At 34.0% G+C, this 14,486-nt stretch overlaps 2 protein-coding genes across 2 annotated transcripts; both read right to left on the bottom strand.

Annotated features, from left to right (window-relative positions):
- Positions 1-2,078: 2,078 nt before the first annotated feature.
- Positions 2,079-3,273, bottom strand: LOC112012526 (uncharacterized protein At5g39865). Its single transcript, XM_024044899.2, has one exon. It carries the CDS (start codon positions 3,166-3,168, stop codon positions 2,290-2,292), a length of 879 nt encoding a protein of 292 aa, XP_023900667.1. The 5' UTR covers positions 3,169-3,273; the 3' UTR covers positions 2,079-2,289.
- Positions 3,274-7,125: 3,852 nt separating this feature from the next.
- Positions 7,126-9,950, bottom strand: LOC112001989 (uncharacterized). Its single transcript, XM_024034165.2, has 4 exons — positions 9,734-9,950; positions 9,066-9,167; positions 8,073-8,233; positions 7,126-7,473 (listed from the first exon to the last, which is right to left on the bottom strand). Exons 1-4 carry the CDS (start codon positions 9,828-9,830, stop codon positions 7,366-7,368), a joined length of 468 nt encoding a protein of 155 aa, XP_023889933.2. The 5' UTR covers positions 9,831-9,950; the 3' UTR covers positions 7,126-7,365.
- Between the last annotated feature and the right edge of the window lie 4,536 nt (positions 9,951-14,486).

A 14,486-nucleotide genomic window follows, 5' to 3' on the forward strand; every position in this document is an offset into this window, starting at 1 on the left:
GTGTTAATTTTATTTTCCACTGCATTTAGATAATTTGGTTATTTGTTTGTGCTACCACGCTATTGCATGTAATTGAACCTAATTAATTACCTTGGGTAATTAATTAATTTGCAAGGGGTTAATTCATTTTAACCCAACATGTTTAATTTTTTTTTTTTTTTATTCAAGATATACTTTGATCTTAATTCATGTAATCTTAGATACAATCTATAATTCATGTTCCAGTTGATGAGACCTGTAAGTTGTGTGGGGAGCAAAGGGAATTGCTAGTGCATAGCTTATGGTTGTGTGATCAGGCCCAATATGTTTGGAAATCCGATCTAAGTTTTGCTTCTTTGTATCAGAGACAGTCCGGGTCTTTTTTGGATTTGATTTCAGAGATGTTGAACAAGTTTTCAACTTATCGAATCGCTTTGTTCTCCACCATTGCCTGGGCCTTATGGCAGAGACGGAACTGGCTTTGTGAGCGTCAACACACCTGGAGTCTTCAAGAGTTGGGGAGTCGAGCTAAGGAGCTGATTGGAGAGTAATTTGAAGCAAATTCCCAGCCTTCTCAATGTGCACCTCGACGTGCTAGGGTGCGTTGGTGCCCTCCGTCTGAACAGCACTACAAGGGAAATTTTGATGTAGCTTTCTTTGATGGTTCGGGTTGTGCAGGGATTGGTGTGGTTTTTCGCAATCACACGGGTCAGGTTATTGCTGTATTAAGCCAGAAGATCAAAATTCGTGTGCATTGCACAGAATATCAATCAATATATATATAAAAGAATGATAGTGATCTAAAGTTCTACCAAGTGATGCATTCTTTGAGAATGATAGAGAATTGTCTTCAATTACCCTTCCAACTCATTAAAACTCTGCATTTATATTAATGTATTAATAACCTACTATGTGTCAATGGGGTATATGAATTTATTTCCATGTATTAATTATCTATATTTGGTGCACTAATGCTATGTCCATAATATATTTACAACAAATTATAAATGATATGTTGTCATTGGTTGTTACTAGTGGACAAAAAAGTAATTTCATTAATGAATTCAAATTAAAACTAATAACAACTTACCACCTATGATATTTTGTGAAAGTATTGTAAAAATGTTGTGGATGTAACACTTCTCATTTGAGTAATGTGTGACAATTACCCATATTTCTTTTAGAACCTCATTAATATGTTAATAGTTTATGGGTATGCATTTGTGTTAAAACATTCATTCTCTCTCCCTCATGTGTGTGTTTGGTTCCCAAAAAAAAAGATGGATAGTTGTCCCACAATCCTTGAAAGTGTGTTCTATGTGATATCACTTGCACTTTCTTCCCTTAAAAATTACCATGACTCTTACGTAAAATTTACGGTGTACCTTTATACTAATTTAAGCGTACTTTTATCTTAAATTAGTGGAAATAATTAATTATTTGTATCCATTCCATGTCATGAGTACTCTTATAATATATTTGAGTAAATATTTCCATAAACATTGGGGGTAAGGCTACATTTAACAACTTCTCCCAAATATTACTAAAAGTGAGTGTTTTGTGTAGTAATACAGCCTTTATACTGTTACTATTATCTTGCACATCAAAGAATAGAATTTAAAATAAATTAAAAATAAAAATAAAATAAAAAGAGAAGAAAGAAAGAAAGAGAGAATATATGCAATGCCGACAATAACATAATAGGGAATAGGCAAAGCCCGTGGTGCGCTTTATCATAAGCTCATCTTTCTCAGTACATAACCCCTTGAAACTAACCACTACCAGTGACTTTTGTCTACAATTTAATTAATAGCCATGTGCGTGCTCTTCCCTAATCATTATTCCAAATTTATATTTGATACAAAAGAAGTTCGAACTTATCAAGCTCCTCATTAATCAACTATAAATTGATATTGTTCTTTCCTTTACTATTTGTGATTCCTATACTTCCTGCAGCAAGGTGCATTACGCATTAACATAGTCTGCCTCACAGCCTGCATAACCAATCCACCTGATCTAACATTTATGAATGTTTTTCACAATAGTAATAACATGCCATTGTTGGAACTTTCTACTCTCAGCCAGCAATAACATTCATGTAAAATTTAATTCCAGGAAGAAAAAATTGCTTTTGTAGTGTTCAAATTAACATCACGGTGCACCCTTTTCCACCTAGACAATCTAGTGCAACAACAATCAGATTTAACAATTGTACAACTTAAGAATTCTCTAGCATGAAAACATAAATATCATATTTACCAGATCATGAAGAGCTAGAAAGGTAGTAATATATCAACAATAGTTAGATTCTCAGCAGCAAATGGGGCACTTAACCAAGCCATTTTCATTACATTCAGGGCATCTAATGTACAATTCATCGTTCTCCCCATCTGCAACAATCTTCCTGCTGCCATTGCAATTGAGGCACACCACGAATCTCACATTGGCGCACCCGCTGCATGAGGAATTGGCCAGTTCTAGTGGTATACCTTTCAAAAGCCTCCTAAGCTTGCCTTGCTCATGCAACCCAACTACTTCATCAGCTCCTCCAATGTACCTTCCCTTTATGAAAAGCCTTGGAGGTATCACTCTTTCACCCAAGATGTTCCACAATTCTTCTCTATATTCCAAGTGCATTGAAACATCCCTCTCATAGAACGTTACTTTAAAACTTTCCAACAAGAATCGTATGCTGTTGCAGTCTTCAAATGTTTTTCTGATACCTCTCATGCTTGTTGTGTAGAAAATGACCAATTCGCTTCCTCCTGGTGGACAATTCTCTTCAAAATCTGACAGAGATGAGTATTCTTCATTGTCCTCTGTTGCTTCATGTTCCATGATGATGTCTGACAAGATTGGAACCTCTGGATTTTCTATTGCAGGAACTGTATCTTTGGACTTTATGGGGGATGTAATAGTATCTTTGTTGCCAACACTGAAGTCATATTCCATTTCTTCATCTTTAGGATGTTTGTCACCTTCACATACGCCAGTACTGCCAAACACTAGCTCTGAGAGGTTGTTGCTTTTTTGATCTTGCTCTTTGTAAACAAGTGGAAGTGGAGTTTGGCAGTGTTGATTGGAAAACTTCTCCGAGGGGCTTAACTGATGAACTATACCTTGTTTCAAGGTACTAAATGTTGGGATGGATTTCAATTTCCTCAAGAGTTTTCCCCTCATTCCTTTCATGCCTAATATTCTAATCTATAGTTCCCAGAGTACAGTGCCTGTGATGGTTCCCAGTTTGAAGAAAGGTATGGGCAAGTTTTGAGGTAAGAGAATGACTAGTGAGGAGATTAGAAGAGAGTAGGAAGATGAGATGTCTCTTTTGGTTTCCAGTGAGAGGAAAGTGAAAACTGAAAAGCCGTGTTGGGGATTGCTTTTTAAAGTTTTGAATGATCAATGCATGGAGTGGGGTTTGGCCAGTCCATCTTCATTCTCCATTAGCATCCATGGCCCCATTATCAAACCATTTGGTGGCTTAATCATTGTATGAAGGGGTATGTTTGTCAACTCATCCATATACGTATATCTAAAACGCACATGCATGATTACCATAATAGTGACCATGCCCTCTAGACCCTAAATTATGGCACAGTTTCATTGGTCTACTTATGCTTTTAACAAAGGGTACCCCAGGACCGCAACTAATCCCTGGAGACAAGGTGTGGCAATGGTCATGACTCAATAGCAAAGAGTGCAATAGCATCTTTCCCTTTCCTCTTATCAATTGGCAACCTATATAGTAGTGAATGAATTCTTTGTACCTGAGCTAATAAATAATCAAACAAAAAAGAACCTTTTTACAGGGTCTGACCCTAAAGTTTCACCCTTTTAGGCTTTTACCCGCAATCACATCCAATTATCACGCCAAAAAAGCAAGAACGATTCCAAAGTCTCACCGCATTTAGCTCAACATACTTCAAACACTATCATGCCTGAAGGAGGCCAGTTAACTTACTCCCAAATGATGAATGTCTGGAACATTTGATTGCATTGGCATTGCAGACACATTGATCCATACATACATACATTCACCCAATTTTAGAATGAGTCCAACCTAAATCAACCACATCATATGGTGTGTCAAGAATCATCCCACACAATAAATGTGTTCAATACCAAAAATAAAACAAAATAAAAATCCCAAAACAAGGGAAAACTATTTAATACTCTCTCCACTCACATGAATAGTAGGTCTCACTATGAATTTAATTAATGAAACTTAATATTATGGGAAAGAAATGAGCATTGCTCCTAAAATACTGAATAATTACTCCAACACAAGACTTATTCAGTAGACCCGGTGCATTACCTCTCTCACTAATATAGATGTGGACTAAACAATATGGGTATCATGTATGAGACCAAAATTTATTTGAAAGAGATGTGTAATACGTGGGATGCATTGACATTGAACACATAGAGATCGCATTCAAATTAGTTCAGCCATCAGATTTTTCTCATCAATGTTCCCTAATGGACCTTGATTTCAATGACGGCTACTCTCATACCAAGAATCAAAATGACCAAACAGTACATATCTTCATGTGACAACAGTGTAACATAATGTTTTTAGGTAATACTTTTTATCATGTACTTTATCTTACATTCCGTTTTGTAGTAGCTGTAGGATTAACTTCCCATAGTTTCCCATGTAGTAGGAATAGTCACAATTATACAACAGATAGTGCTGACAGTTTAAACGTACATGGAAGCAACCGATAGTGAAGAGTTATTTTTACATCCTATTCATACGCTGATTATTGAGACTTGAATGAATAATCATTCTTGGAAGCACTTTAACTATCAGCCACAGATGATGCAAAGCCAATGTCAAAATCGAAGCCAATGCATGTCAATTGATTTTGGTCTGCATCATACATCTTCATTGTAAGAGAGTATGAGCCCTGCATAGGTCAAACATCTTTAGAGACACAAAGCATCACAAATGATTTAAGATGAACATCACACAAGCATTCTATCACAACCAAATCTACTATTTCCTAACTTAGCATTCTATTGCCAGAAAGTGAAATAAGGCTGCAACTAAGTAATTGCAAAGTGAATCAAGTGTGACACAAAGGATACACCCAAGATGTTCCACAATTCTTCTCTATATTCCAAGTGCATTGAAACATCCCTCTCATAGAACGTTACTTTAAAACTTTCCAACAAGAATCGTATGCTGTTGCAGTCTTCAAATGTTTTTCTGATACCTCTCATGCTTGTTGTGTAGAAAATGACCAACTCGCTTCCTCCTGCTGGACAATTCTCTTCAAAATCTGACAGAGATGAGTATTCTTCATTGTCCTCTGTTGCTTCATGTTCCATGATGACGTCTGACAAGATTGGAACCTCTGGATTTTCCATTGCAGGAACTGTATCTTTGGACTTTATGGGGGATGTAATAGTATCTTTGTTGCCAACACTGAAGTCATATTCCATTTCTTCATCTTTAGGATGTTTGTCACCTTCACATACGCCAGTACTGCCAAACACTAGCTCTGAGAGGTTGTTGCTTTTTTGATCTTGCTCTTTGTAAACAAGTGGAAGTGGAGTTTGACAGTGTTGATTGGAAAACTTCTCCGAGGGGCTTAACTGATGAACTATACCTTGTTTCAAGGTACTAAATGTTGGGATGGATTTCAATTTCCTAAAGAGTTTTCCTCTCATTCCTTTCATGCCTAATATTCGAATCTATAGTTCCCAGAGTACAATGCCTGTGATGGTTCCCAGTTTGAAGAAAGGTAAGGGCAAGTTTTGGGGTAAGAGAATGACTAGTGAGGAGATTAGAAGAGAGTAGGAAGATGAGATGTCTCTTTTGGTTTCCAGTGAGAGGAAAGTGGAAACTGAAAAGCCGTGTTGGGGATTGCTTTTTAAAGTTTTGAATGATCAATGCATGGAGTGGGGTTTGGCCAGTCCATCTTCATTCTCCATTAGCATCCATGGCCCCATTATCAAACCATTTGGTGGCTTAATCATTGTATGAAGGGGTATGTTTGTCAACTCATCCATATACGTATATCTAAACCGCACATGCATGATTACCATAATAGTGACCATGCCCTCTAGACCCTAAATCATGGCACAGTTTCATTGGTCTACTTATGCTTTTAACAAAGGGTACCCCAGGACCACAACTAATCCCTGGAGACAAGGTGTGGCAATGGTCATGACTCAATAGCAAAGAGTGCAATAGCATCTTTCCCTTTCCTCTTATCAATTGGCAACCTATATAGTAGTGAATGAATTCTTTGTACCTGAGCCAATAAATAATCAAACAAAAAAGAACCTTTTTACAGGGTCTGACCCTAAAGTTTCACCCTTTTAGGCTTTTACCCGCAATCACATCCAATTATCACGCCAAAAAAGCAAGAACGATTCCAAAGTCTCACCGCATTTAGCTCAACATACTTCAAACACTATCATGGCTGAAGGAGGCCAGTTAACTTACTCCCAAATGATGAATGTCTGGAACATTTGATTGCATTAGCATTGCAGACACATGGATCCATACATACATTCTAAAAAAAGGCCATTCTTAAACATCGATGACTCTAGGGTCAATTCTATCCTATTTTATCTTATCTCCTACTTGCTGGGTCTCACCCAATTTTAGAATGAGTCCCACCTAAATCAACCACATCATATGGTGTGTCAAGAATCATCCCACACAATAAATGTGTTCAATCCCAAAATTAAAACAAAATAAAAATCCCAAAACAAGGGAAAACTATTTAATACTCTCTCCACTCACATGAATAGTAGGTCTCACTATGGATTTAATTGATGAAACTCAATATTATGGGAAAGAAATGAGCATTGCTCCTAAAATACTGAATAATTACTCCAACACAAGACTTATTCAGTAGACCCGGTACATTACCTCTCTCACTAACATAGATGCGGACTAAACAATATGGGTATCATGCATGAGACCAAAATTTATTTGAAAGAGATGTGTCATACGTGGGATGCATTGACAAATTTAACCATTGAACACATAGAGATCGCATTCAAATTAGTTCAGCCATCAGATTTTTCTCATCAATGTTCCCTAATGGGCCTTGATTTCAATGACGGCTACTCTCATACCAAGAATCAAAATGACCAAACAGTACATATCTTCATGTGACAACAGTGTAGCATAATGTTTTTAGGTAATACTTTTTATCATGTAGTTTATCTTACATTCCGTTTTGTAGTAGCTGTAGGATTAAATTCCCATAGTTTCCCATGTAGTAGGAATAGTCACAATTTTACAACAGATAGTGCTGACAGTTTAAACGTACATGGAAGCAACCGATAGTGAAGAGTTATTTTTACATCCTATTCATACGCTGATTATTGAGACTTGAATGAAGAATCATTCTTGGAAGCACTTTAACTATCAGCCACAGATGATGCAAAGCCAATGTCAAAATCGAAGCCAATGCATGTCAATTGATTTTGGTCTGCATCATACATCTTCATTGTAAGAGAGTATGAGCCCTGCATAGGTCAAACATCTTTAGAGACACAAAGCATCACAAATGATTTAAGATGAACATCACACAAGCATTCTATCACAACCAAATCTACTATTTCCTAACTTAGCATTCTATTGCCAGAAAGTGAAATAAGGCTGCAACTAAGTAATTGCAAAGTGAATCAAGTGTGACACAAAGGATCAGGCATTAGGCATTTATGTTTTGGTTTCAAAGATAAATGCCTAATGCCTAATCCTAATGTGAAAGTTTAAGGGCAAGTTGTTTGCATTAAAAGGATTTCATCTCTATCATTTAAGGGCAAGTTGTTTTACAGATACCATGGGGCAATTGGAGATATTAAATTATCAAGTAACACTAGCACTAGCTGTGTTTTATTAGATGAATTTACAAGGGTGAATCCCTCCTGAGGTAATAAACTAAACAACTATCAGAATATGACTTAATTGAATACACCAAATGAAGCAGAGACCTAGGTCTTTGAATTGGTCCAGATGGAAACCAAAAACTAAACTTGGTGTCTTGTTCCAAGATTGTAAGTCAGAGGTAGTATAAAATAGATAAAATTTAAGGGTTAAATAACTGAATAGAATAAAGACTTACTGGTGGAGTGAATCCAGGTAGCTCTTGTGAGTGAGCAACAATAAAATCACCAGTCGAAACAGGGCAAGATGTCTCCCCACAAAGGTCATGGGTCTCACTGTGAATGTGCCATCCAAAGTACGAAACATCAATCACCATCTTTCCTCCAGAGATAGTTTTCCCTGTATTACATATAAGAGTCTCCATGTCAAAATTAAAATCCCAATAACTATTCAAAGGGCATGGGTTTGTACAGGTTGGGCTTGTTTTGTGATACCATCATTAACCCTGTGGATTGCGATTTTTCAATTAAAAAATGAATAAAATGGGTGGATGAGGATGACAAGGAAAAGCGCTGTCAGCTTTCTCTCATAAACAGAAACTTTAAAAAATAAACACATGCAAGCACAACAGACAATCATGAATTGGGGAGGGGGGGTCACCCAAGAAGCCCAGATATTGCATATTGCATATCCATCAAAAGATAATTGATCTTTAAACCTCTAGAAATAAAACAAATATTAAACCCTTATTTATAACTTCTTTCCCTTACTTTCTTTTTGTCACATTGCTGTCCATTTCCCTAATAGAAACTTACAAAGAAGTACATATTTTAGCCATCATGCTGTAATTGTATGGACCAGTTATCATATATATTATATGCAGGTCCAAATTTTTGTGTGTAAACTTTACAAATTGATGTGTAAACTTTAAAACGCAAGACAAAAAAACAATTAAAAAAGTCATTTTTATAATGTTGTTAGGGTGACACCATTGCATTCATAGTAATATCAATTTGTAAGCCTTTTGTAGTAAAATTAGTAGCAACTTTAACATCTTCCATATAACTTCCGGTATACAAAAAACACTAATTTTCAGTCCCAAATGAATAAAAAAATTCATCAAGTATATGGTAAAAACTACGCGCAAGTTATAATTAATCAAACAGCACTCAGTATTGAAAGAGTCTAGAAGACAGGTCAAAGTTCAATCAGATTGATATATTGATATTACCTGTAGAAGCAGAGATGCTAAAGGTTGCGGTCTTGCCTCTCGCGATGGGATACGGGACTATCTCAACCCCGCTGACCTTCACATCATACTCAGCTTTCTTATCTACAACATCAAAATTTAATTTAATTAAATATTAAATCATATAAAGGGTCCATTTGGTTAGGCATTTTGAGAGATTAAAAAAGTGTTTTTAAAACCCGAAACTCTATTTTACAAACACTCAATTTAAAATTTAAACTCAAAACACAGTTTTCCAACCGCTTATACAAACGAACTCTCAATAATTGTACACATACATAAACGAACATAATCAGTTATTAACAATTCAATTGAAAATTACGAAATCAAATTAAATATTAACTCATATTCAGTAATTGTACACCTACATAAACGATCATAATCGGTTATTAACAATTTTCAATCGAAAATTATAAACAACATAATTAGTAATATATATGTTTTTTCGTTTATGGAAATAATTGTACACCGTTTATCAATAAAAGTAAACAATAATCAAGAACCTATTTGAGAATATAATCGAAACCCTAATATAGAAGCAAAGCACCGCGTTTCTGTTTCTGACAATAAGGTGCTCAAATAAGTTGATTTTCCAGCAGAGACTCAAAGAGAAAGGAAAAAAAATTTGAGAGAGAGAGAGAGAGACTGACCGCAGTACTTGACGTCGGTAGTTGCTAGGGAGAAAGATACGAGCATCGAAAGCGAGAGAAGGAAGAGAGCGAGGAGCTTGCACTGAACAGCCTCCATAGATTCTGCAATTCGTCAAAAAAAACAAAAAGATAAAAAAAAATATATATATATCAGAGATGTTAAAGTATCAAATTTTAAGGGATTCTAAGCCAAGAAGATTTGTTTGGGAATTTGGGTGAAGAATGGAAAAGTGAGAGATTGGGAAGTTTTAATATGGTAAATAGGAGGAGAAGAAGAAGACCTGAAAGAAGAGAATGGTGGTTGGGTTTTGGGGAACGTTAGGTGCGTTTGTTTGGACCTATCTGTTTGAAAATTTTTGTCATATTTTCTTAGTCTTCGTCCCGTCTATTTTAGGAATCAATTATCTGTTCCCATTTTATCAACCCAAAAAAAAAAAAAAAAACTAAATTATCTCTTCCCATCTAAACTTGACCCGAGTTTTTTTTTTTTTTTGGGGGAAAAATTATAAAAAATCTCACTATATCGAGCTAATTTCATATATATATATATATATATATTTAAATTAATTAGTTTTTAATGGTCGAAATTTACTGAAGAGTCTGCTTGGGATTAAGCTTATTCTGCTAACTGAAAGTACTATAGATAAAGGTAAAAGTTAGTTAAAATAGTACAGTGAAACTCATGAATAGTAGCAAAAGTGCAATGAGATCCAAGAATAGTGTCCGTTTGGCATGATTAATTTTGCCAACTTATTTTGCAAATCAGCTTATTTTTGCTACTATTTATAGTACTCATTGCACTTCTTGGTACTATTTATGGGTCTCACTATACTATTTTAGCTAATTTTTATATTTATCTACAGTACTTTTAATAAAATAAGTGGATCCCAAACAGACACTTAGTGTGCATTTAGCTCCAAATTAAAAAGCCAGCTTATTTTACTATTCAGTTTATTTTTGTTACTATTCATGTGTCTTACTGCACTTTTTAATACTATTCATGAGTTCCACTATATTATTTCAGTTAACATTTATCTTTATTTACAGTACTTTCAATAACAAAGTTTTCAGTTTCAGCAAAATAAGTAGATTTCAAATAGATTTTTAAGTAATAGGTCAGATTACAAATGAAAGTTGACAATAAGCTAATATAAAAAACAGAATCCAACATGAAGTGCCAAAATACAAATTTTGAAACAAAAAAAAAGAGCAAAACTGAAAAATAACCCCAAACTTTAATTGCCAAAATTTTATTTTAATCTATTTAAAAAATAAAAAGGATTGACTTGTATCCTGTACTTTAGAACACAAGACATGATGTAGACACGAGTCACACAACACATTAAAAAATGACCATTTTTGTGTCATGTCCCTGCATTAGACAGAAGAGTGAATTGAGATTTAAGGGGATTTTCACCCAAATCGATTCAGTCGGTTTTGATTTTTAATCCTTGATACCAACCAAACAAATGGGATCCCAAGAGCCAAACCAAGGGCGATTTGGTTCGGTCAGGCAGGCCTAGGCGTGCGGTGTTCTTCTTTGCTTTATTTCCTATTCTTATTTAAAAATAAAAAATAAAATAAAATAAAATAATAAAAAATAAATCAGCACCATTTTTGGTTGAGCAACAAAAAGAGGCCCAAGTCCCTCTGCAAAATTGCAAAGAAAAGGTCATATAAAAGAGAAAGTACCAAACAAAAGTTATATATTTTGTAAATTTAAGTAGGTTGTAATCCCTTTGGAAGCGGAAGAATGATGTTTTAATCACATTTTGAAAGTGGAAGAGTGTCATTATTGTTAGGATCTAAAAATTTAGATTTAAACATTTAGAATTATGTTTGTGTTGTGTTGGCAAACCGAGATCAAAACATATCTAATCTACATTTTTAGGCAATGTTTAAAAGTAGCTGTTTCAAGGTTCAAGTCCAGCTGATTGCAGAAAATGAAGTATGGTTCTGCCTTGCTCGACCGAACGAAAATCACAAGTCCAGTTTTTTTTTTGTAGAATTTTAAATAGGCCCTAGCCTGCAAAAACTTTTAGGGTTTCGTCTAAACTTCGTCACATATAAAAGAGAAACCCTAGCCACGTTTTGAAGAAGTTGAAAAGACTTGTGTGTTACTCTTTGTGAGATTTGAGAGGTTTTGTACCTTTTAACTACACAAGAATCTACTGGAGCAAGAACTAAAATCAAGCATTTTGGTAGAACATATTTGCTGCATCAAGATCATTACTGATGGTGATCTAAAACCTTTTAATCTCAAAGTCACAAGCAAGGCGGCTTGTGTTGGTGTAAATCCAAGAAAAGGAGTCCGTGAATTTGGAGCTTGCACGTAGTCGTATCAGTAAGTTACTACTGCAAGTAGCAATAAATTTAGGGTTAAATCTGATGATAAAAATTTCGATTCTCTTATAGTGGATTTAGTTTACCTTGAGAATAATTAGGTCAAATCTTCCCTAGGTTTTTAACTTGAAACGGTTTGTTTCATCAGTTTTTCTAGGTCATCATATCGTGGTATTATTTACTTTTCTGCATCTTTGCATGATATGATTTATTTGTGTTTAACCTAGATCTGAAAATTAATCTAAGTAATCACTTGGTTAATATATTAGGTTAAACAATTTGGTTTAAAGGGTCTAAAAAAACAAACAATTATCTTTGTGTGACTTCAAAAAATTTTAACCTAAAATTAGGTTGATCAAATTTTGAGCAAATGTCGAGTGAAAGTTTCTATTTGACAATATCAAGTAAGAATATGCAAAATTGGTGTTTTTGCAAAATTTACGTGCAAGAGTTATATCACTCGATATTTAACCTTTTGTGAATGTTCAAAGTAAAGGAGTGCAGCCAAACCACCAATTCACCAAAATCGACCTGACCCAACCCAACTCCCCAGGTTGGGTTGGTTTTTAAGGGTTGGTGGGTTGGGTTGGGTTATGAAATTTTTTTAATAGTGGCCCGAGTTGAGTTCAGGTCATAACAATTTCAAACCCACCTAACACAACCCAACCTATCTATTTATTTAAAAAATATATTATATAATTAATTTTTTTATTTAATTTTTTTCCCTATTCAGCTCTTCCTATATAAAACGCAATTACCTCACAAACCCTAACAATCTTATTTCTCTCTCTATCACCTCCCACTGTCCCACTCTACTCCTATTTGTTGTAACTAAGTTGGGATACTAGGTTTCTCAAAAAAAAAGTTGAAATATTTTTTCATGTATATTTTGTTTATCAACTTAGTTGGATATATTTTGTTTATAATTGAGTTTGAATACAAGTTCATGTATATTTTTTTTTATCAACCTAGGGTAGGTGGGATATATATATATATATATATATATATATATATATATTTTTTTTTTTTTTTCTACTCACTTTAATAATAATAGTATAAAAAAATATATATATATCCAACCGATGAGTTCAACCTGACCCGACCCGATCCATGTAGGTTGGGTTGGGCCCCTGTGATGGGATGGATTTTTTTTAACCTACCATGGTGGNACACCCTATTGAAAGATTGTTTCTAACTAGTTTCTAATATTTGTAACAGTTTTATTTGGGACTTTAATGGCTGGTATATATTGTTTAAACTCTTATTATTATTGTAAGATTGATTTCTTTAAGAAACATTAGAAATCTTGTGGGCTTTCCAAAGTCAATATATGTAGATCCTAATAGGTCTGGTGATGAATTGCTTGTATCCCATTGGCATACTCAATCAAGTGGGGGCAAATATCATTTTAAGGGAAAAATTTATCATGCCTCTAAGCCTTTCTAATGAAGATTGCATTCTTCCCTAACCCACTAACCCCAACGGCCTTAACATGATTTTTTATTTAAAATGGAAGGAGGGGCATTACAAGTGATGAATCAAGAAGAAAACTATTGTTTTCTTAATTGGTGAGAATTGGTGAACAAAGTAGAAGGAGATAATAGTTTCCAATGTATTTAGTCAAGAAATTCATGAAGATTTATCAAAGAAAATTTGATAAAACAAGTTCTTGTTTGTGGGCAAGAATTGATGAAGAACCTACTGTAATTGATGTAGAGAAAAGATAGTGCTGCTTAACATTTTTGTTATTCTAAGTTTTAGTTAAGAAGATAAACAACGTACGTTAAGAAGCATATATATATATATATATATATATTTTATAAGAACATAAAATATGTTTTGTAATTCAATTGACACCTCATAATGTTTTAATGGAGACTTCATGATTCAATCCCCTTTCCACAATTTTCAAATTATTAAAATAAAATAACCAATTAATAAGCTATTAGTCTATATGTATATATATATATATATATAATATAATATAATAATAAGTGAAGTGAGAGAAACTCAAATTAGAATTCCAAATTAGAGTTCTAATTTTGCACCATGTGTCATAAATTATTTATTCTTAAAGAGTTCTATTTCTTAATTTTAGAATCAAATATGAGATCACATCATAAATATTCATCCAAGTGAGTTATTAAGTACAAGAACCAAAGAGTCTAGAATAAATGTCATAAAAAATAAAAAAAGTGCTTCACACTAATTAAAAAAAAAATGGACAATTTACATTTTATACCTAATAATATCCTTACAAATTTTTTAAAGAGTTAAAAAATATATAAAAATGACTATCAATAATATTTAAATTATATATATATATATGAATTATATTATGCATCTTATTGTATATCTTTAATTTTATTCATGCATATGCATGAAGCTACAAGCTCTTTTTATAAAGAAA

This window comes from Quercus suber, unplaced genomic scaffold (assembly GCF_002906115.3).
Source record: "Quercus suber isolate HL8 unplaced genomic scaffold, Cork oak 2.0 scaffold_152, whole genome shotgun sequence".
Taxonomy (NCBI): Eukaryota; Viridiplantae; Streptophyta; class Magnoliopsida; order Fagales; family Fagaceae; genus Quercus; species Quercus suber.

Excerpts from the sequence above, each read along its gene's own strand:
- LOC112001989 (XM_024034165.2), bottom strand. The coding sequence starts at position 9,830 with ATGGAGGCTGTTCAGTGCAAGCTCCTCGCTCTCTTCCTTCTCTCGCTT. Across the intron at positions 9,168-9,733 it reads TACCGACGTCAAGTACTGCG|ATAAGAAAGCTGAGTATGAT; the intron begins GTCAGTCTCTCT and ends TTGATGTTGTAG. Across the intron at positions 7,474-8,072 it reads TACCTGGATTCACTCCACCA|GGCTCATACTCTCTTACAAT; the intron begins GTAAGTCTTTAT and ends TGACCTATGCAG.
- LOC112012526 (XM_024044899.2), bottom strand. The coding sequence starts at position 3,168 with ATGAAAGGAATGAGGGGAAAACTCTTGAGGAAATTGAAATCCATCCCA.